The 21,037-nt window shown below is 36.4% G+C and overlaps 2 protein-coding genes across 11 annotated transcripts in view; one reads left to right on the top strand and one right to left on the bottom strand.

The window, feature by feature from the left end:
* The window catches only part of PPFIA2 (PTPRF interacting protein alpha 2), a 460,535-nt gene extending 452,108 nt beyond the window's left edge, over nt 1-8,427 (top strand). For 4 of the 8 annotated variants that reach the window (XM_006083971.3, XM_014451455.2, XM_023749725.1 and 1 more), the window contains 3 exons: nt 3,592-3,751; nt 4,908-4,999; nt 7,041-8,427. In XM_006083971.3, coding sequence (XP_006084033.1) covers nt 3,592-3,751; nt 4,908-4,966 — 219 coding nt within the window. In that variant the 3' untranslated portion in view covers nt 4,967-4,999; nt 7,041-8,427. Of the gene's footprint in view, nt 1-3,591; nt 3,752-4,907; nt 5,000-7,040 lie in introns of those variants that run through there. The other 4 variants (XM_006083973.3, XM_006083975.3, XM_023749726.1 and 1 more) reach the window with 2 other exon arrangements.
* A 1,450-nt stretch (nt 8,428-9,877) lies between these two features.
* ACSS3 (acyl-CoA synthetase short chain family member 3) overlaps nt 9,878-21,037 on the bottom strand; it is a 151,477-nt gene continuing 140,317 nt past the window's right edge. For 2 of the 3 annotated variants that reach the window (XM_006083970.3, XM_006083969.3), the window contains 3 exons: nt 12,305-12,404; nt 12,043-12,218; nt 9,878-11,246 (listed from right to left, as the gene is read on the bottom strand). In XM_006083970.3, the coding sequence (XP_006084032.1) occupies nt 11,178-11,246; nt 12,043-12,218; nt 12,305-12,404 (345 nt within the window). In that variant the 3' untranslated portion in view covers nt 9,878-11,177. The remainder of the gene's footprint in view (nt 11,247-12,042; nt 12,219-12,304; nt 12,405-21,037) is intronic. The other variant, XM_023749760.1, reaches the window with a different exon arrangement.

The following is a 21,037-nucleotide window of genomic DNA, read 5'->3' as shown; positions in this document are numbered from 1 at the left end:
AATAACATTAAGCAACAGTTTTTAAAAATTGTAAGTAATGATAACACCAGTCCTAATAAGTTTAGCTTTTAATAAGAAATGTGCTTATTTCTTAAATATCAGTATATCTTCACAGGAAATTTTAGGATATTAAAATGAAGAGAACGTCTTTGAATAAGTGGAGAACTTTTCATAATTTTAGGTAGCAATATTGAGTCTTCCTTAAAAACATAATAACATTTTACCAGTTGTAGGATTTGAGTGTAAGAATCCCTATACATTATATATGCATGTTTAAACGATTTGAAAAATAATAAACATCTAAGTAGCCTCCTGAGATGGAAGAAATACAAGGGACCTGGCACGGTAGCTCAGTTGGTTAGAGTGTCATCCTGAAATGTCAAGGTGGCAGGTTTGATCCCTGGCCAGGGCACATACAATAAACCAATAAATTCATAAATAAGTGGGACAACAAGTTTATATTTCTCTCTCTCTCTCTCTCTCTCTCTCTCTCTCTCTCTCTCTCTCTCTTTCTGTCTCTCTCAAATCAATACATTAAAAAGAAAGTGGGTTTTTTTTAAATAAACATAAAAGAAAGAAATACAAGCGATATTAGCAGACTCTGCTTGATAGTCACTGTGAACTTTAATAGCCCTGAGTTTTACACTGTCTCTTAGGAAGCAGTGAGGAAACGTGAGCTTGAAGAGATGCATAATTGTGTGTCACAAAATGCAGCTCTTTCTTGGCTACAAAGAAAAGCTGATTAAAATAGTTTTGTGAATGAATGCAGAAAACTCTAGTGATGCAATAATTCCACATCCAAATGGACAGGGCTGATGATCTTGTTATTATAAAACCCAAACTACCTTTGTGGGGAGGTTGAAGGCCAGTAAACTCTACAGCCTTGACCTCAGCTAACTCTCTATAAATTCATACTCCTGTCCAATCAGGATAATGAGTAATATTTTTTTAAGCCAGTTAATATTTAACTGATGTTAGTTGGATAAGTAGGTTGATAATCTTTTAAATCCTTATTATTAATTGCTGAATCAAAGATAGTGTGCATATACCAGTACACACTTTTAAATACAACATTCTTCTTGCTTAAAAGTTGCAAAAACATTGTAATAAAAAGCACTAAGGGCCTGTCACGTTGCTACATTCTAAAATGCAGACTGACCTGAAGGAGCTGTCTGGTAGGGACATAGCCTGGGTGATTGATAGAGCTGCTTCCTGAAAGTAACAAGAGGAGAGTTCTGAATGGAATGTGATTATCTGTCTTTAAATCATACAGCTTCTTCTTATTGTTGTTAAAGATACAGCAAATGATGTTATCATTCAAACCTTTTATTATTTTCTGTCCTAGCTTTTTGTTTGTTGCTTTTTGTTTTTTTGTGGGGTTTTTTTGGTTTGGTTTTTTGTTGTTGTTTTTTAGTATAAACAAATGAACTAAACAGCTTGCCCACAACCAGAGCGGACTTGTTTCTGGGGTTGATCACATTCAGATTCAACTCAAATAATTTGAGAACTCATGTGCTTCCACAGACTCTGACTTCAATTGAGAGGATATATTTTAAACTCATCTCATAGATTTTTCCCCATGATGTTGCTGCTTTATTGTTCCCATTAACTTTCTGCAGTAACACTGTGTGGAAAGAGCAGAAGTCAAGAATCATGATATCATGATTTAAATTCTTAAATGTATGGCTTATTTTTGAGCCCTTCACTCATCTATATATATAAAAGCCTAATATGCAAAGTGTCCCCTTGGGAGTTCCACTGACCAGGAGTTTGATCGCTTGCTATGATATGCATTGACCATCAGGGGGCGGTGCAGAATGAAGGAAGGCCCTGGCTGGCAGCCGGCAGCCACTAGGGACCCTACCCTGCACAAACTTCCTGCATGGGCCTCTAGTACATTATAAGAGTTGTTATTCCTACAATGGAAAATAGTGTTATGTAGAACTGAAGGATATCTGAGTTGATGCAACAACTTCTCCAAGACTCAAGAAGTCAGAGAAGCCACAACTGTGAAACGTTGCTTCTTTTCTGCATTAGTGAACATTTGGAGATCTAGGTCAACGTAAAACCAAACAGAGGAGGAGGAGCAGACATTTCTCAAACTGTAAAATGTCTACCAAATCTAAACAAAATTTAGATATTGATAATAAGAATTCTAAGAGAGCAGTGGATATATATCATTACAATGACCTTGTGTGTCACTTAATTAAATTCGCAATCTATGATGAAGAATCCCTTATAGTGTTACTTATTTATAACAGTGATAATTTGAGCTGAATGTCAATCATTCCTTATGTTAAAATGAAGTCACCTGAGTGACTTAGTGGGTCAACCATGCATACTTAGCTATAACTTCAAGGAATAGACAGTCCTTCCCTAGATGAGAAACTTAGTAATATGAGAAGATAAGATCTATGTGGGATGGCTAATATTTTCCTTAGAATTAGATACAAAAATGATATTAATTAAATGCTAAATTACATATTGGTGCTAATCAGTGTAGAGAAAAGAACTGTGTGTAGGTACTTAGGGTATGCACAGAGAGGGGGGGAAAAGTATCATCCATATATCATAGAATCAGCAACTAGAATTACATTTATAAAACAGCAACCAGAGTTACATTATGCTTTTAGTGGCATCTAAAGGGAACATGCATTTATTACAATGATGTTGCCCAGGCTGCACAGGTTTTTCAACAAATAAAAAGATAATTCTGTATCAGCTAAAATCTAACATGTGACAAATTGAGTTTCTTACTTAGAATATGGGTTATAGTATCCGATATGAGCCAGGCTGTATCAAATATAGATTTCTATAACATATATATCTTGTACATATAGAAACAACATTTATAAAATAGATATTCAAGTATATGAGCCAACACTTATTCCACTAAGTATATTGTACCATAAAACCAGTTTGCATAAAGTGCAACAAGGTATAATTTTTGGAAAAATGTTGGGATTTTATTTTAGGTTTTCAAAGATGTTTCCTTTTATAGATGACAAACCTTGGATTTGAAATCATATGAAAACTTTACAAAAACATTTGTTTCAAACTTCCTGCATTTTCATTTTGTAATCAAAATAAGGCATAACATTATATATGTACTAGAGGCCTGGTGCATGAAATTCGTGCACTCAGGGGAGGAGGTACCTCAGCCCGGCCTGCGCCCTCTCGCAATCCAGGAGCCCTAAGCCGTCAGTCGGACATCCTTAGCGCTGCCACGGAGATGGGAAAGGCTCCTGCCACTGGTGCTGCGCTCGCCAGTGTGAGCCTGGCTTCTGGCTGAGCAGTGCTCCCCCTGTGGGAGCGCACTGACCACCAGGGGGCAGCTCCTGTGTTGAGCATCTGCCCCTTGGTGGTCACTACACATTATAATGACTGGTTGACCAGTCTACTGTCTTCCCCCTGGTGGTCAATGCATGTCATAGCGAGCAGTTGAGTGGCCTTAGCATATCATTAGCATATTACGCTTTGATTGGTTAACAGACAACCAGACACTTAGCATATTAGGCTTTTATTATATAGGATACTTGATGGGCTGAATGTAAATAATCAATGTTCCACGTTTTAACTCTGTACTGGCAGAGCGATGACAAGAATTTCAGGCGTGGGTCAACCTGGAGAAGGCAGTTTCCTCCCCGTGAAGTACATGGAATCAGCATGATGCCTGGGTCCTCAGAAACATTACCAGCCGGATTCAGGTTAACCACAACATCTGGGCAGTCAAGGAAAATGGCGACGGATGGTACAGATGTTTTGCATTTCTGCTTATAAAGTGAAAAGCTCGTTTAGCAAATGCTAGTATCATTCTCTGACCTTGCATAGCTTTTCGGAATTGTTTTCTTGAGTTGGTTTGCTCTGCTTGAAGTTTGCTTTGCTTTCATCAGACCAGACTCTTTTGCAAACTGCTAATGCATGAACTCATGGCACTTTATTTACATTTAAACAATGATTTATAATATCCTAAAAGAAAAATGTTCACACCTAGGAAGATTAATAAGCATCAGCATGATTTGTGTTTCTTTTCTATTCCTAAAATAAATAATTTGTTTAATTAGAGGTATTAAATGGAAATTAACTCCACTGCCATCCACATATTTGAATATTTCAAGTTTTATATGTCACCTTAGGAACTCAGACTCATCAGATACTCTCACCTTTGACCGAGGTAGAAGGCCGTAAATAAACAAGCACAACCATGAGAAGAGAATTAAACAAACACAAAACCAACAGTCATTTCCCAATGAGCACTTCCTTCTGTGGACATTAGAACTGTGTTACCTACTTTCCAAAGGAAAATAGCCATTTCGGAGGAGAGACAACTAGGCATGCAGTCACAAAGTTATTTCTGTTTGATAAGCATTAAAAAGCAAATAGCCCCACTCTATTATGGCAATCACCTAGAACTGTTTCTTCCCAAGTTTACAGTTATCATGGCCTTTAAAATTCATTTCCACATAAACTTTGACCTTTGATTCACATGTTTTCTAACTTGTTAATATTATGGAACATGCTAGGGAAATTTATGAGTAATTTAACATGATTAAAATTAGTGTAGAACCCCTTCAATACTCTGAAGGGAAAACACCCACCCTACTAAATCCTCTAAGAGCCATCTTTGCTTTAAAAACAGAAGCGCCCTGGGGAGCTGCTCTTGTTGCAGATTTCATCTCAGGAGAAGGCACAGCCTGAAAGCTCAGTTGAATCGCATTGGAATACATTTTCATTAGTAACTTGGTCTAGAGAAAAGGAATGTGAGTGGCTTATACCTGAGAGAAAGAATGTCTACTGATAAGTTCAGGCTCCCTTTCTCCCTTTATGCAGAGAAAAGAAATCTTTCTCATCTGAAATTCTGTACTCAATCGTCCAAGTCCCTCTAAAGCCCTTTTCTCCATTTGCAGTTGCCTCTTCAAGACTGCAGAGGTTAGACAACTCCACTGTTCGCACATACTCATGTTGACAAGCCACTCAAAGGAGGCAGCACTGACTTGCTGTGAGTAGTTTTCCTTGGCTGACAAAAACCAAACCACCACAAAAATGGAACCTACATAGACTAGTAAATATACACAATACTCTTTGGTACGGCCTAGCAGAACAGAGGTGAGATAACCCCTTTGAATTGCTAGAGGGTGGAAAGGAATCTATATTTTAACTCTTCATCTAGGATTTTCTATCATCATCTGTCTGCTGTGGTTCAAGGTCTGTTTGTTTGTTGGAGGCCTGTCACTATCTTAGTACACACCAATGGGTTGCTACCACAGTCTTCTACTTTTTAGAAGCATATTATATTGACGCTCATAGCAATATTTATTGATGAGAGTTTGGCGCTTACAGAAAAATACACTTTTAAGTGAGTATTTTAAAAAGGGAAGCTGAAATACGCAGGGAGTGATTTTCAGAGTCAAATAGTGGCAGAGACAGGAAAATGATTTGGAGATGATTTCATCTTAAAAATAAAAACATAACTGAGAACTTTGAACTTTTAGTATGCTGTTTTTCACCACTATGATTTATATTTGTTGAAATTAAATATGAATTTTAAGTATCTCGGGCTTAAAGCATAGGAACAGAGTTAAATTACTTTGTAAGAGTTGTGGACAGGACTAACAGAAAACCTTGAAATGTAATCATAAGGTGTAACGCATGTGTAGTTACAGAAATACTAGTTGGTGGAATTGACTTGCAAATCTATACCAAAATGGAGTTTCATTAGCAGTCTTAGAAAAACTGGCTTCCTAGATTATAAATGTCAAGTTCTCAAAAAACGTTTTTTAACCTAAAACTGTACTTTACCAAAATACTTTATGATTCACAATGAATTAATATTTTAGAAAAATACTTTGTAGAGCAATAATTAGAAGAAAATGTATGCACAGAGAAGGGAGAGGAAGCAGTTATAGGCAGAGGAACAGCTCATCTTGTGCTGTTTATTCATTGCCTTGAGCGAAAAGCTCCATACAACTTATTGTTGGTCTTTGGGGCCTAATTTGGGAGCTGATATGTTGCCTTATTTAGGTCACTATTTGAAGCTGCTGATGATAAAATAAAAAGCCTTCAGATAAGAGATTTAATTTCAGAATATAAAACCCTAACATTAAAATTTTAATTGCAGTATGCAATTTGGCATCTAATTGGGCATGATCTAAAGTATATAATAATTTGGCTAATTTGGCTAAATGAGAAGCTTTTTAAAATACTGTTTGGAATAGCTTCTATATATAACATAATTTTGCCAGAAATGAATACTTCACTAAGTTACAAATGTCTACTTAATATGTTGAGTAGTGCTTGCTTTTTAGCTCTTGATTGATGGGTAGAATAACTCTTTAACTATTTGCGATCTGTATTTTGTGCATGGCATTCAAGTTCATATTTTTTAGTTTTTACCATTCAATAGGAAAAAAACTTATTTACCATAGGTTAATCTAGGAAAACCAATTTTTATTTTGACATAACATTAGCAACTTTGTCATTAAAATAATTTAGAACATTGTTTATTATTTATTTTGTGTCAGGAATAGTAATTGTGGACTTTCCCTAAAAATATTATGATAGGAAAAAGTCAATGATGCTACATCTCTGACCCAGAACCTTTAAAATGTTATTTATTATCATTATATTACTGTCATAATTAAACCAACATATCTCCAAAAGAGCTCTAAAATACTAGTGTATGAGCTAGAATACAAATCTATTCCAAGGAATAGGCCAACTATGCCCAATTTATTATTAAGCAAGCTGTAAATATTTCAAAGGGACTGCTGACAGTTTCTTTGAACACCTTTTTTTAATATTCCCATCATACTTTCCACAAAAGTGAGCAAATATTACTTGTTAAGCTTGCCTGCACAGAATTGGAGAAGAGCAAATGTTCATTACATACAGCTGTTGGTTACATCCTGGATGATATCCTGTTCATTATCTCTTAGGACAGGAGGAGGCAGGCTGCATGGCGGCAGCAGGTGTAACGGGGGAGGGAGACTTTTCAGTCTGGGACCTTTCAGTAAACTAACGCTGTCCATTGAATATTCCAGATGTCGTCTTTTCGGTCTACCCTACCTAAAGTGCACTACCATCCAAGAAGACGAGCAGTGAACACCTTTGTGAAAACTGAATTCTAAGGAAATAACCACAAGTAATGGTTTATTCAACTGAAAATGTGATTTTGGGGGGAGTCAGATATCATGTTTGATTAGTTCACTACAGTTGTAAGAAAATGCTTAAGTCATTTGAATAATAAACATCATCCACATCATAACTTCTGTACAACAGATGCTTTTATGAAATGGAGCCACCTGTTTTTTCATGTTTTATTGTAATATACTAGGCATTTATGTATCACTGTGTATGTATTTCTTTTTAAATGTGTAAGTCTTATGTAAATGGATATAAATATGATTTTTTAAAAAATAAAATATATGGTTCATGGAGTCTCAAGTGCAAACATTTGACAATACCAAGTACTGTTTGTATTTTACCATGCCACCATTTTTACAGTTTTTGAATTATAACAGTCAAATTGGTATGTTTCCTGGAAGCATGTTTCATGCCTCCACATGTTTCACCTTCAAAGTCTGTCAATACTTAAAGCTGAAAACCTGCCTCTGATCATGTAAAAAAGAATGATTTAACCTGGAACTGGAGCCAAAAATAGACCTTTCAAGGCAATCAGGGATGTCCTCTATCTTTAGAAATAGCACTGTGATGGCTCGATCTCCTTTTCAATACAAGACAAAACCAAACTGTTTACAAGAGTCAAAAAGATTATTTAAACAAAATTTATAAAGAAAAAGACATTATCTTCTCTTGTTACCTGTGGACCAATAATTTTTTTTTCTTTCCTGAGAACCACATGTCCATTCAAATATCCTGAACCGCCAGCAAGAACTGTTCAGTGAATGTCAACCACTGCAAAGTCCCAGGCTCGTTCCCGCTGGAAGAAAACAAAACCCCGCCACCCTCCCCCTCTGTCAGTGTACCAGGGCCACAGCCGGAGTCATGTCTAATGTTCTAAGCTTTTAGCCGAGATGGCCTTGTTTCGACTTCCCTGAAGTCAGTCTTATCAGAGGAAAGAAATGAAAGACAGAACGATTAACATATATAGTGTATAAAGTATAGAAGAGTAATCTCTTCCCTGTGGCTTTATTTGGTGGTGTTACTGTTGTTTATTCTTTGTTTATATGGGAGATTTCAGAGTAAAACCTATTTAAGAGTACATTTATCTATCTGCTGATTTTCTGCTGTTTGATCTTATTAAGTGCAAGACCTGTCATTAGTAATTTCATTTTTGTATTTAATTTGCTATGTTTGCACGTACATTACATTTGTTTTGATGTCTATTTTTGTTTAAACAGATCCAGTCATAAAGTAATGGTAACAAAAGCCCTCTCCATTGTCAATAAAAAAGAATACTTCCAATTCTCTGTTTAAGCTTTGTTTTCTAGTCACGTAAATTTGAACAATTTACTGAATATCATTCTTTTAAGGAATCTCCTCAAAAGTGAGTCAGCCACAAGGGGGAGTACTAAACTTGCTTATGAGAGTGATTTTACAATTTTCTGAAAATGTTGCCTGGGCAGAAACAATGGAAAAGAGCTTTTTAAGCTCATCTGAACATGGGGATGCTGACTCACAGAAATGAAATATAATATAAAAACTATGATATTATAACAATATAAACTACATTTGTATCTACTCATACAGGATTTAATCACAGAAGTTTCTCCCCTTTAGAGATCATAAGCAAGAAATAGTGATCATTTATAACAGACTCAAATATATAGGGATAAAAAAGATCCATCTATGTGTCTCATAAAATGCTCTTTAATTTATAGGATAATATCTTTCATATTCTAAAATCCATTTAATCCACTTAAAATTCATTTAGGGACCATCTAGCAATATTATACATTTTCACATAATTAATAATCTAAGCCTTTACAAATACAGTTTTATATAAACCAAACTGCTTTTTAAATGAAAAGCAGATCTTAATTGTATATACCCAATATATTTTCATGAGCAAAATAACTTGAAAAACACTTCTATAGATTTTAAAAGAAAATCTTTATATTTTAATTTTTCCAATGGCTTACAGTAAAAAAATTATGAAAATATGAAAGGTCATACAGAATTTATTTCATCAAATTTAAATATGACTGCATTTTTAGTAACATTATATTGTTATTTTTAAAGGTACATTTAATTCAGAATATTTTAGGTACTATGTACTAAAAGTGCTTTATGATATAAGTATTAAAGTAGAAATTTCCTTTTTCCCCCCAAATTTTAAGCAATCTGATGACTTGAGTGTCTTTCTGGCCCCATAATTATTAGTATAAACGTGACATCCTCTGACCCTGCAAAGGAGATATATATTTCCTCAACCAGACACAAGAAAAAGCTGCTTTCCCAGTCTTGTGCATTGTCTTCTTCTCACTCAACTAGAAGACAGCTCCAGCCTGCTTGCTGACGTTCCCTTCCAATGTGATTACCAGGGAAAATGTGCAAGAGATCAAAGTTGTAACCTTGACACACTTCTTGCCCCTGTGTAAGATGCCTTGAGTTTATTATACCTGGCAAATGATACAGTTTCAGGTAAAAAATTTTCCATCTCAAATTAACTGAATCCTACATGAAAAAGTAAGGTAATACAATTAAATGCTAAGACATAACAAATGGATTATTTGTTAAGATTACAGATGTGATAATGGACTAAATGTACCCAATATAAGCTACACTTTAAGAAACCCAACAGTTTCAAATTATAAACTGAATGTCTGTCTAGTTGGTTTAATTGAGGCTACTAAAATAATTAACAAAAACAACTAGATGAATATAGTTTTTCCAGATGTAACGATCAAAAAGCCAATTTAAGCACATAGAAATTTATTTGAAGAAGTCATTTATTTGAATAGCCTATGGTCCAGGTAAAAAGCACACATTTTCAAAATGTCTTTATACAGTTTGTAAGCAATTTTATACAACAGACAAGTAAATATTCTCCTTATCTAATATCTCTGACATATATTTCATGTACCCAGACTATCATATTAGGACAGCTATTCTTCACAATAATGTTCCTGATGGACTGAAAGATTAAGGAATACTTTGAGTACCATCAAAGACTCAATGGGCATGGTATATTTTTGTGTTTAAATGAATTCTTTGATTACTGATAACATGTCCAACTCTATGTAAACCAAATATTTAATTATCTGATTAATTGGAACATTATCACAAGCTTATTAACAAAGATTCATTTTCTATGTTTTAAAAATATATCAATGGTTTTATAGAAGTTTAAATGCAAAGATGTGTTTGAATGGCACAATATTTTTAGTGCGTTATTTAAAAATCAGAGATTTTGCATAAAAATCTGATATTTTTTGTTTCTCTTACATAATGTAAAAACTACATTTCTTCCTGAAAAGCTTTCTTTTTGCCAGTGTACCCCATTTCATATCATTTCCTTGTTTCCATAAGAAGCCGGAATCAATAAGTACAGTCCACTGAGCACCAAAACAAGAGGAGGGGCTCCAACAAAACCTCCACTCCATGACAGAGAAAGGACTCAATGATCTCCAGACTCTTGGCCAGGCACAGGGTTCCCTTGACTAAGTAACAAATGACCTGACCCCAGAACTGTATCCAGGAAGCCAGCCTTCCCTCAGGAAAGGACAAGACAGATCCAGCTACCTAGGAAATCACCGATTAGATGATTACCATGCATATGGGCAACTCAATAACATTAGAAAACTTTCCAAATTTCCATAAGAAAAATTGTAATCTTTTTTTTTTTACTTCAACTTGAATTTTAGGTTTTGGGTCAAAGCTGAAGATGCTTATTTTTAGGAAGTGGCTCTATATTAATGTCACTCTCAATCAAAATGCTTTTGGGGGAGGTACAATTTTTAAAAATCATTCATTAGATACGTTTTTCTAAAATTAAAGTGCTAGACAACCTATAATGAGTCATGTTACAAGTAATCGTAACATTGTAAACATGTTACAATGCTAATTGGGTCTAATCACTAGTCTTTGAGTTCATTTTTTTAAGACCACACTTCACAATTCACATTTCAGTTTGCAAGTAATTTCGATGTAAATAGTTATTTCTGTGAAATAATTCAAAAACCTTGACTCCAATTAGAAAACTGACTCAAAAAAAGTCATGATGCTTGCTTTAGCACTTCTTCTATGTGCCTGAAAATGCTGGGGTCTTCGATCGTAGGCGTTACCTGAAAAGAGAAGTGGAGGTATGAGTGCACTCCCTTAAAACCCTTTCATACATTTCATAATTAAATAATTACATGCAAAGTTGGATTCCCCATTATCTTATAATACTCATACACATAAATGTTCAAAAATAGGGAACTTTGAACCTAATATTTTAAAATGTCCCTCAGCTTTACAGAATGATAACAAACTGTCCTGTTAGCAAAACTAATGGTCCTCAATGCTACTTTCTACAGAATTCCTCTTGAGACTATGTGCCTCTATAAAAATAAAATTTTTTTTGCACTTGCACTACTCTACTTCAGTATGTACAATATGCAGAAAAATTTTAAATATTCATATGCTTGGATCAGCCTAAAGTTCCCTAAAATAATTTTCACTCAATACAATTAGCATATGTATCAATGCAAAGAGTTAAACAGGTATTGCCAGCCTTAATTACTTGCTTTCTCACTAACAGCCATTAATGAATACAATGAAGGAAAATGTAATTCAATAAAGATTGCATTTCCACAAGTTTGATTGGATTTAACTAACATATTTACTAATAGTAATATTTTCACACACCGATTCTTATATTCTCAAAACATATGATTTTAATTCATCTGTGGTTCTCCAAAGCCATGATTCCTACAGAGTGACTATGCAATTTCTCACTTAACATTTTAAAAAGTGCTATTATGTGTATCTTAGGGATGCAATTCATACTTGAGAACCATTTTTAAGAACTTTGCTGATGCCAAAGAAATGGGGATAAACCATTTCAAAACTCAGCACTAAACATCCTTGATAATTTACCTTATAAGGCTTGCCATTGACAAGGGCAGACAGAGCTGACCGGGGAATTTTGCCCGATCTAGTTTTGGGTAATTGTTTGACAAAAACTGCATTTCGAAAAGCAGCCACAGGGCCAATGCTCTGTCTAACGTGCTTCACAATTTCTTCCAACACTTGTTCCTCGGTTGTATTGATACCTAGGGAGAAGGTCAGATAGGAAGCAGTGAATTAACCTTAGTTAATCATTCAGGGCCCAAACAGTCAGGGTGGACAAAGCTCTCACCTTTTCTCAATACGCAGAGGGCTAAGGGGACATGCCCTTTCAAAGGGTCTTCCTTGCCAACAACAGCGCAGTCAGCCACGGTGCCATGGGAAAGGACTGACTGTAATAAGGAAAAGCATTCATTTAGTGCGCGCGCGCGTGTGTGTGTATGTGTGTGTGTGTGTGTGTGTGTAAATTATTTTAACTAGGAAACTAAGTACATGTCAGATAACTCAAAAACATGTATCTGTGTGAAAATTACTACTAATTCACAATTCATATCTTACTACTGGTGTGAATGATTAGGATCCCCACGGTAGTCACTCACTAAAGGCTGGCAGTAATTAAGACAAATTGTTTAGTTCACCTGGAAAGTAAGGGATTTGTTTCTTCATCTCAATTGTTTATTAGTGAAGTCAGGGAAAATATGCCAGGGATACCACAGGTTAACCAATTGCAACAGGTCTCTGAAAACAGACAGCCTCGTGGTGATTTGGCTTTAGTGGTGGCAACCAAAAGCTCACCTACCAGGAGTCCATGGCAGCCCCAGGACTAAAGACGTAGTGCTTATATTTTTGCATCCGTTACTAAGCAAAGACTAAAGCATTTCTTTTCTTGAGTGACCACCCAGCCAGAGAAGACTTTCCAAAACAAGAGACTGGACATGGAGTGAAGCCCTGACATCAAGGAATCACATTGTCCAGGAGCCGTTTTCATATGCTCACCCGAAGCTCTCAGTGTCTTAAAGAACAAAGCAGCTACCTATCTGGAATCACAGGAACCAGCTGAGTAACCACAAGAAACACAGAAGTTTAGGGTATAAAAAGCCATTTCTGCTGTGATGGGATTTTAAAAACTGAATATCCAAAAAGTTATTTCCTGAAAAAGTAATACATATTTCAGTGACTGCAAATCTCTAGTGACTAGACAAAACAGTGAACAAGATACCAACAGTTCATTTAGAAGTTCTCATTCTTTCTCCCAGTCATTCATTCAACAAAGATTGACTAAATACCTCCTGTGTTCCAGTCACTGCACTAGATTCAGTGGTGAGCAAAAATAGGCAGAGCACGGTCTCACGGTGCCTATGGCCTAGTAGGGGACAGCAATATTAACAATCAAGCATAAATATTTGATTATCATAAATGTCTAAATATAAAAGTGTAAGGGCTTTGGGGCATTAATCTGTTTTTATATGTGAAATAAAGCAAAAGTAATCAAGTTGGCCGAACGATATGGATGTCAGAGAAACCTTCCCTTCGGAAATGACAATAAGCTCAGGTCTAAAGGATTAGTAGACATTGATTAGGCAAAGAGGAGGGAGCCCTTGGAAGGATTGTGCATGTATAGTCACACCTGAAAGAAACCAGTGTGGCTGGAAAGCAGGCGCACGGCTGAGAAGATGAAGCGGAGGTGAAGAGAGGCTGTGCAAAGACTTCCAACTGTAGTTTTGGCAGCACTGGGATGGTAATAAAGCACTTTCAGGAGTTGAGGAAGAGATGCAAGGTCGGATGGATTCTTAAAATTAAATTTATATTTTAGAGTAGTTTTAGGTTCATAGAAAACAGCAGAAGTACAAAAAGCTCCCATATACTAGTACCTCCTGCTCCTGTATACGAACAGCTTTCCCCACCATCGAAACCCCTCACCACAGTGGTATATTTGTTACAAGTGATGAACCACCATTGACACATCATGATCACCCTAGTCCATAGTTCACTTTAGAGCTCACTCTTGGTGGTGTACATTCCATGTGTTTTATGACATGTATCCACCATTATGATATTTTTCAGAATGGCTTCAACTGCCCTAAAAAACCTGTGCTCTGCCTGTTTACCCCTCACTTCCTACTAACCCTTGGCAACCTATGATCTTTTTACTGTCTCCAAAGTCCTTTTCCAGAATGTCCTGCAGTTGGAATAAAACAGTAGATAGCCTTTACAGATTGGGCTTCTTTCACCTCAGAGTGGATTTTGAAAAAACACAAACTTGTTTCATGTGGAGAATAAATAGAAGATTGTTAAGAGTGAGTATCACAGTTTGCAGTGAAACCACCTAAGAAGCTTGTAGAGTAGACCAAGGATATGGCAGTTGGGACTGAAGATTCGAGTTTATTTAGAAATAAAATGGATACAGGTTCTAAATTGGATATGGAGCACGATTAGCGGAAGGGTTAAGAATGATTCTGTGCATTTGGTTGAGCAGCCGGTTGGATAGTGATGTCAATTTCTAAGCAAGAAAATGCTACTGAGGACTAGGCCTGAGAGGAAAGATCGTGTAATAAGTCTTGCAGACTTACTGAAGGAGTGTTGAGATATCCAAGCCAAAGCAGTTGGAGCTTAGGAAAGTCTCAACCTGGAGATGCATATTTGAATAGCATTAATATTAGATGCTAATGAAGGCTGTGGACATGGACAAATTTGAGAGAAAGCCGTGAGAGAAAAAAAGTGAAAGCCTTAAGGAACTGCAATAGCTAATGGCTACACACACACAAAAAGCAGATAAACTTGACTAAAAAGGCACAACCAGAAAGGGAGGAAAGAAATCAACAGAGTCTGGGTCATTTCACTTTCAACTCCCAAACTTTCCATGAAGAAACTTTTTCTCTTTTGAGTAAGCCAAATAGAAAACGAACGTTCTCTCCTCCAAGCTCCTGGAAAACTCAGTGAACTGCTAGAATGTTAGGTATAAACCTGGTGTGCTACCTCACACGGCCCTAATTAAACATACAAATCAACCTTTCTCCTCTATCCTATCGTTAGCATCCACTTTGAAATTTTGAGTTGCAAGGGTTCTCATCCACACAGGTTTTGACTTCTATAGTGTGGAGGGTAGAACTTGTTAAATAAATAGTTTCTATACTACATGTTTTATTAACTTCATTGCTAAGGTAAATACATCCATGCCCTCTTTCCATTAGCTGGGCCTGACTAAAAAGCTTCTGCAAAGCGCATACTCGACCATGCGATGCCATGTTCTCCCACTGCTTCAATATGAGCTCTCCGATGCTTCCAGCAGCTTTCCCATGTTAAGGTCTTATTTACTTTTTGGTTTGTGTGTTGAGAGTGAAGAGTAAATTTAACTGCCAGAGATTTGTTTGAGTAGTCAGTACAGTCTGTCATCAGTTCACGGAAGAGAATGCTTTGTCTGTGGCAGGTGGGATATGGATGGGATGGGGTCAATTCTGTAATTCTGAGTTACTATTCCTATTTTTATGAGTAGAGAAAAACAATTTTACTTGACTAACCAGAGTTAAAATTGTCAAAAACACATTTATGACAGTGTTCACTGGTGCCATGAGCCTCTGTACCTGAGTTTTTGAAATGCCAAGATATCAGTTCAAATCACTGTTAAAAAAAAATCAATCATTCAGATATTTTGTCACCTAACCAATATGATGTGATTTTAACAAAATTAAACGACAAAACTTCTAAATTGTCATTCTTTCACATTGTTATTTTAAGTTCACCACGTTGCCTTCCTCAATCTTAGTGTTTTTAGAAGTAGATGGGAAAATGTTGACTGGGTTTCTATAAGGTCAGGGAGTATTTAAAATCAGAAGCAATACATAACAAAGTTCTCTATAATTTCAAAGTTTCCCATTTTTTCCAACTGTGTATAAATTCTTAAAAATCTGTGAGAGACAATCCCTTTCCATAATTGCATGTCATCTGTAAATGAGGTTCATTATTATAGTGGATAAAATATTATATTGATTTATCAGTGTTAAAAAGATACCATAAAGGAAAGGAGGCAACCAACTTCCTATGTTGGCCCCACCAACAATACTGACATGCCAAATAATGATTTCAACAACTGAGTCATTATAAAAAAAAACATCAAAATGTGCCTTGCCAACATTTGAGGGACATAAGCGAGCCAAATGTCCTGTGAGGAAAAACAATCAAAAGCCACGTTTTTACATTCCCTTTGCATAAATTCTATGACGCAGCTGTAAAAAAGAAGAACCTCTTACCCTTTGAGACAGCATGGAGGGGCCTGGAGAGTATAATACTAAGTGAAATAAGCCAGTCAGAGAAACACAAGTATCACATGATTTCACTCATATGTGGAATCGAGTGAACAAAATAAACTGATGAACAAAATAGATCCAGAGACATAGAAACATGGAACAGACTGTCAAATCTCAGAGGGAAGGCAAGGATAGGGGGTTGGTGGAGAGAGTAACTGGGAAACTTACATGCATATATGCATAACCCATGGACACAGACAATGGTGTGGTGAAGGCCTGGGAGGGGCAGGTGTGGGGTAGAGGGAATTGGCAGGGGAAAAGAGGGTGCATTTGTAATACTTTCAACAATAAAGATAAATTTTAAAAAAAGAAAGTGACTGTGAAATAAATAAATGAATAAAGTAAATTCTATGACATATCTATGGTTAATAGGCAAATCCCCCCTAAAGATATAACTTATATGGTAATTGTCTCACCAAAAGTAAGTCTATAAATAGGTGATGGTAATAGGCCTGATACATGTCTGTTATTCACTGTTATTCATTGCCACTTTTGTGTGACTTTTAATGAATTAAAAAGGTGCACCTTTAGTCAGCTACCTTACATCAGCTCCTCAACACTTTGTTGAGTATTTCCATTTAAGAAAACATAATTTAAATCAAGCACCCTGTAAGATGTGAGGAGTTGAAGAAGATAAATGCTTCTTCATTTCCTCTGACATTGGAGTCATCTAGAAAATCGCCATATTTTGCATGAAAAGTCTGCCCACAACTGTGAAAGAGAACCAAGCACAAAGGACCACATTGACGCCTAGTAATTTTGACTCAGAAGAACTGAACTAGCAGATTTCAGATCCAATTTCCTTAAGAACACCTTGAACTTCCACCAAAGTGGCCCAAATGCCCAGCATGATGCTAGGCTTTTAAAGATTAATCAACTGTTTGAATAGATATGATTATTACTTAACAGCTACAGAAGGCCTCACATGTGTTGGGATCTTCAAGGATAATGTGTTCTTAAATGTATAAAAGCTCTCTCAGGACTCTACTTTCTTATGATGAGGACAGAAAATAACATTGGGTTTCCTGAAATGTTTTGGGTATAACAATTTTAATAGAATTTCTGTTAGATTAAGTCTTATTTTTATTTTGAGAAGGTGTAAAAGCACAGATATTTTCACCATATATAAAACAACATTCGGTCCACTTTTAATTTCTATAAATGAGACTTCCAAGAGATTAAAAAGCTCAAGTCTTATTTTACAAAGGCAAAATGAAATCTAGCATTCACTACTGAGAATCCTGGAAAAGCATTGAAATATCCAGTAAGGTTTGGGCACTTTCATAAAAGCTGGCTATGGCATCCATGTTGTAAACATTTCACATGCATCTTAACTGTCACTGTATTAAGCATTTGTGCTAGGAGCTGAGAAAAGGCCAATAAGGCACGTTAGTTCACAGCTCTTTCCAATTGATCCCAATATAGAAAAGACAAACCTGATAGGAACTGAGATACTAAATTTCTTATTAGACATAAATATGAATGAAAAGGTTAACCATTTAATTCATATAAAGGCTTGAAGGCTGGGAGTTGTCCTGTTAGGTGCTGTAAGTACTCCAAGACTCAGTGACAACATTCCTGTTAAATGCCATTGATTCCAGCACAGTTTTTCAATTTTAACTGGCTATCTTTTGCCTGGATCACTCTGCTGTTACATATTATGATAAATATGTCAGCAGAGACATATTAAAGTATAATATATATTTAAATAGGTTGATACCTCTCCTTTCATTCTAAAAATAGAATGAAGAATTTTTATTGATATTAAGATCTGTGCATATGTAATCTCATATTTTGATTAGCTGAGTCAGCCATAAATGCAAGTAAATACTGGAAGTAATCTCCTACAAGCAAGAAATTAAAAGTTCATAGAACCAGAATGATCTTTTGCCAGCACACTAAAATACCTGAAGCGTAAATTTCAATTTCAGGTTATCACAGAATCCAGAGTCAGTTAAAAACAAGATAATATTGTGTTTGCACATAAAGGTCACATATTCCAAGCCATTTTCTGAAATGCTTTCCTTTTACTCAAATACAGTAAATCCTCCATTCTGTGGACCTCTATTTAATGGTCTTTGGATTTAATGGACAATATTTCTGCTCCATATGTCATATGTGAAAATTAAGACCCTGTTAATTGTAAAACACTGTTAACCAAAATTTGCTAATAATCAAGTTAACAGGTTATCTTTTTTGTTATTAATTCACTGTTATTTTTAACAAATTTTAGTAACTAGACGGTATGTTGAAAAAAAAACACTGTAGTAATTTCTCCAACATAAATAAATATTACATATCTACAACCATAGTCTACAAATTTAAACCCAATAGTCACCACTCGTAAACAATGTTCAGCGAATGATTAGCACGTGGTCACACCACACTGTGAGCGGTAATTGGTTCTGTTGTCACATGGTGTGAGTTTTGCAGCAGTTTTAAAACTGCTCATTGATATTCCCATGCCACGCCCCAGATGTGTGCATTTGTTTCCTCAGAGTGACTGGTGAAAGCATGCTTACACTAGTCTTAGTCAGTATACATTTAAAATTACTATAATACATATAGGAAACTTTCCTGTGGAATGAAACTATTCATACACACTTAATTTTAATTACACAAATGTGTCTACATAAGTAAAAACAGGTGAACTAACTTATCTATCAATTTTTTTAACATATGCATTCAGAAAACCTACTCTATTATATAACAGATTTTGGCTTTAATGGACACCCCCTTGCCAGAATTAGTCCATTATATGGAGCTTTCACTGTAATTTCTCATTGTCACTTTTTAAAAAAATTACTTGACAAGAAGTAAGCTATTAAATTTAGGCTGAAGATAAGTACGTCCTTTAAATAAGGTGATCATCTTTTAATCAAAGGAAGGGAACTAAGCTTGGATTCTGCATACTCTGACCCCACTGCATTTTAATCACACTACTTTAGATATTTGCTTTCATTTAAACTGCAGTTTGCCCCACTCTGTCTAAACTACCCTCGGTTTGGTTCTAGAGAAGACAGAATAAAGACATTCCACCTTATCACTTCCACTAATTGTAATGAAAAAACTCTGGGGTAAGTTACAGATCAGAAAATTCTATCCAAACATGAGAGACAGCCTGATAGTGAGTCTCCTGTTTTGTTCAGTGGTTTATTGGTTGCTTGGTTGGCTGGAGGGTTTTACATTTTTGTGTTTTTTGTGGTTTGTTGGTGGGGTTTGCCTCCAATATATTCTGGCCTGGGTGCTAGAGTAACCCCAAATGTGCCAATGAATACAGACAAAAAAAGCCCAAGAAATGCATACTGTGTCTAGCCAGGGGTCCAGGAAAAGGAAGCAGAGATGCTGGGACACATAATCTTTTTACTTTTATCCTCCCTACTCCCGATGAACAGCAGCAAAGAAGCAGCGCCCTCTTTCTCCCTACAGAACTGGAGCAAGTATGTTGTCTCCACACTCCCTGCACCAAGAGAGCCTGGGGAGATTCAGTGCCACTTCCTCCCACCAGCAGCCACCCAGTCCCTGGGAGCGGATCCCTGCTGACTTGCCTTGCTCTATACCAGGTGAGTGCTAGCAAGGATGCAGAGTCCCTCTCTCTCCCCAGGGCCACTGTACAGAGAGACCTTGCAGGACCGAGCACAAAAGCCCCAGCTCTCTTTCCAAAGAGCAGAAACAGGAGCCTTGGGAATCAAAGACTGAGGAATAGATTGTGTAGAGGCAGGAAGCTAGAGAAAAGGATATTTTATTTTAACCATGCAGAAACTTCATTTCTTTAATAGGATCTTTTCTCCTATCTTTCCTTTTGACTCAAAGTGGCCTCATCCAGGATCCTGACTTAGCTGCGTCCTTCTCCTGCAGGACCACTCCCTTCCTCATTAAGCCCTCAGGACAATGAGACCCTGGTCAGCATGAAACAATCTTAGGAACAAAGCCTTGGGCTATTGACCACAGAGACGGTTTCAATCAAACTAAAGGTAACAGCTAGGCCTCACTTGTGTCTCAGCTCCAGACCCAGAAAAGTGGAATGATCACATTCCTGCAAAACCAGATGAAGCTACCCATGGCTGACATCAGGGACATCTGGACTAGATGCACTGATCAGCTACCCCCTACCCTAGCACCGACCAAACAGTAGACACCATGACCCTAACTCCCTTAGTCACCATGATTAATGCTTTTCCCCTATGTAACCACCTGGTGGAAGCCAGCAAAAGAGGTCTTTGAGCATGAGCTCACCTGTGACTCTGGGTATGGCATCATTTCCTTAAAGATAAAACTTTACTTTCTTGGCTGCAAACTCCTGTTCACACTTGCTCGGGCTTTGATTTGCACAGGCGAGCAACCCCCTTCAGTTCAGTAACAGATTCAGCACAGAGAAGATTCTGAACACTTAACTTTCAGATTGACCTTTGGAAGAGACACATGTGAGATGAACTAGAGTAGCACTGCAAAGGCTTTGAAAACTAAACTGACATTGAAAGCACAGTCCACAGAAAGTGGGTAAGGAGAAGGGTCTGATCTTGACCACCTGCTAAAATAAAAAATCATAAGAACACAAATCCAGATGGTTTAAACAGAATCCAGAATATCATAATATTCAAAATATCCAGGATAAAATCTAAAATTACTGGACATTAAAAAAATGAGGAGAAATTAATAATTAAAAATATAGAAAAAAATTAAAAACAAAGAAAAAGAAAAAAAAACACGAGGAAAAACGA

Source organism: Myotis lucifugus, unplaced genomic scaffold (genome assembly GCF_000147115.1).
Source record: "Myotis lucifugus unplaced genomic scaffold, Myoluc2.0 scaffold_9, whole genome shotgun sequence".
NCBI lineage: Eukaryota > Metazoa > Chordata > Mammalia > Chiroptera > Vespertilionidae > Myotis > Myotis lucifugus.
Note: the sequence above shows the minus strand (reverse complement) of the source record. Positions and strands in the feature narration are given on the sequence as shown.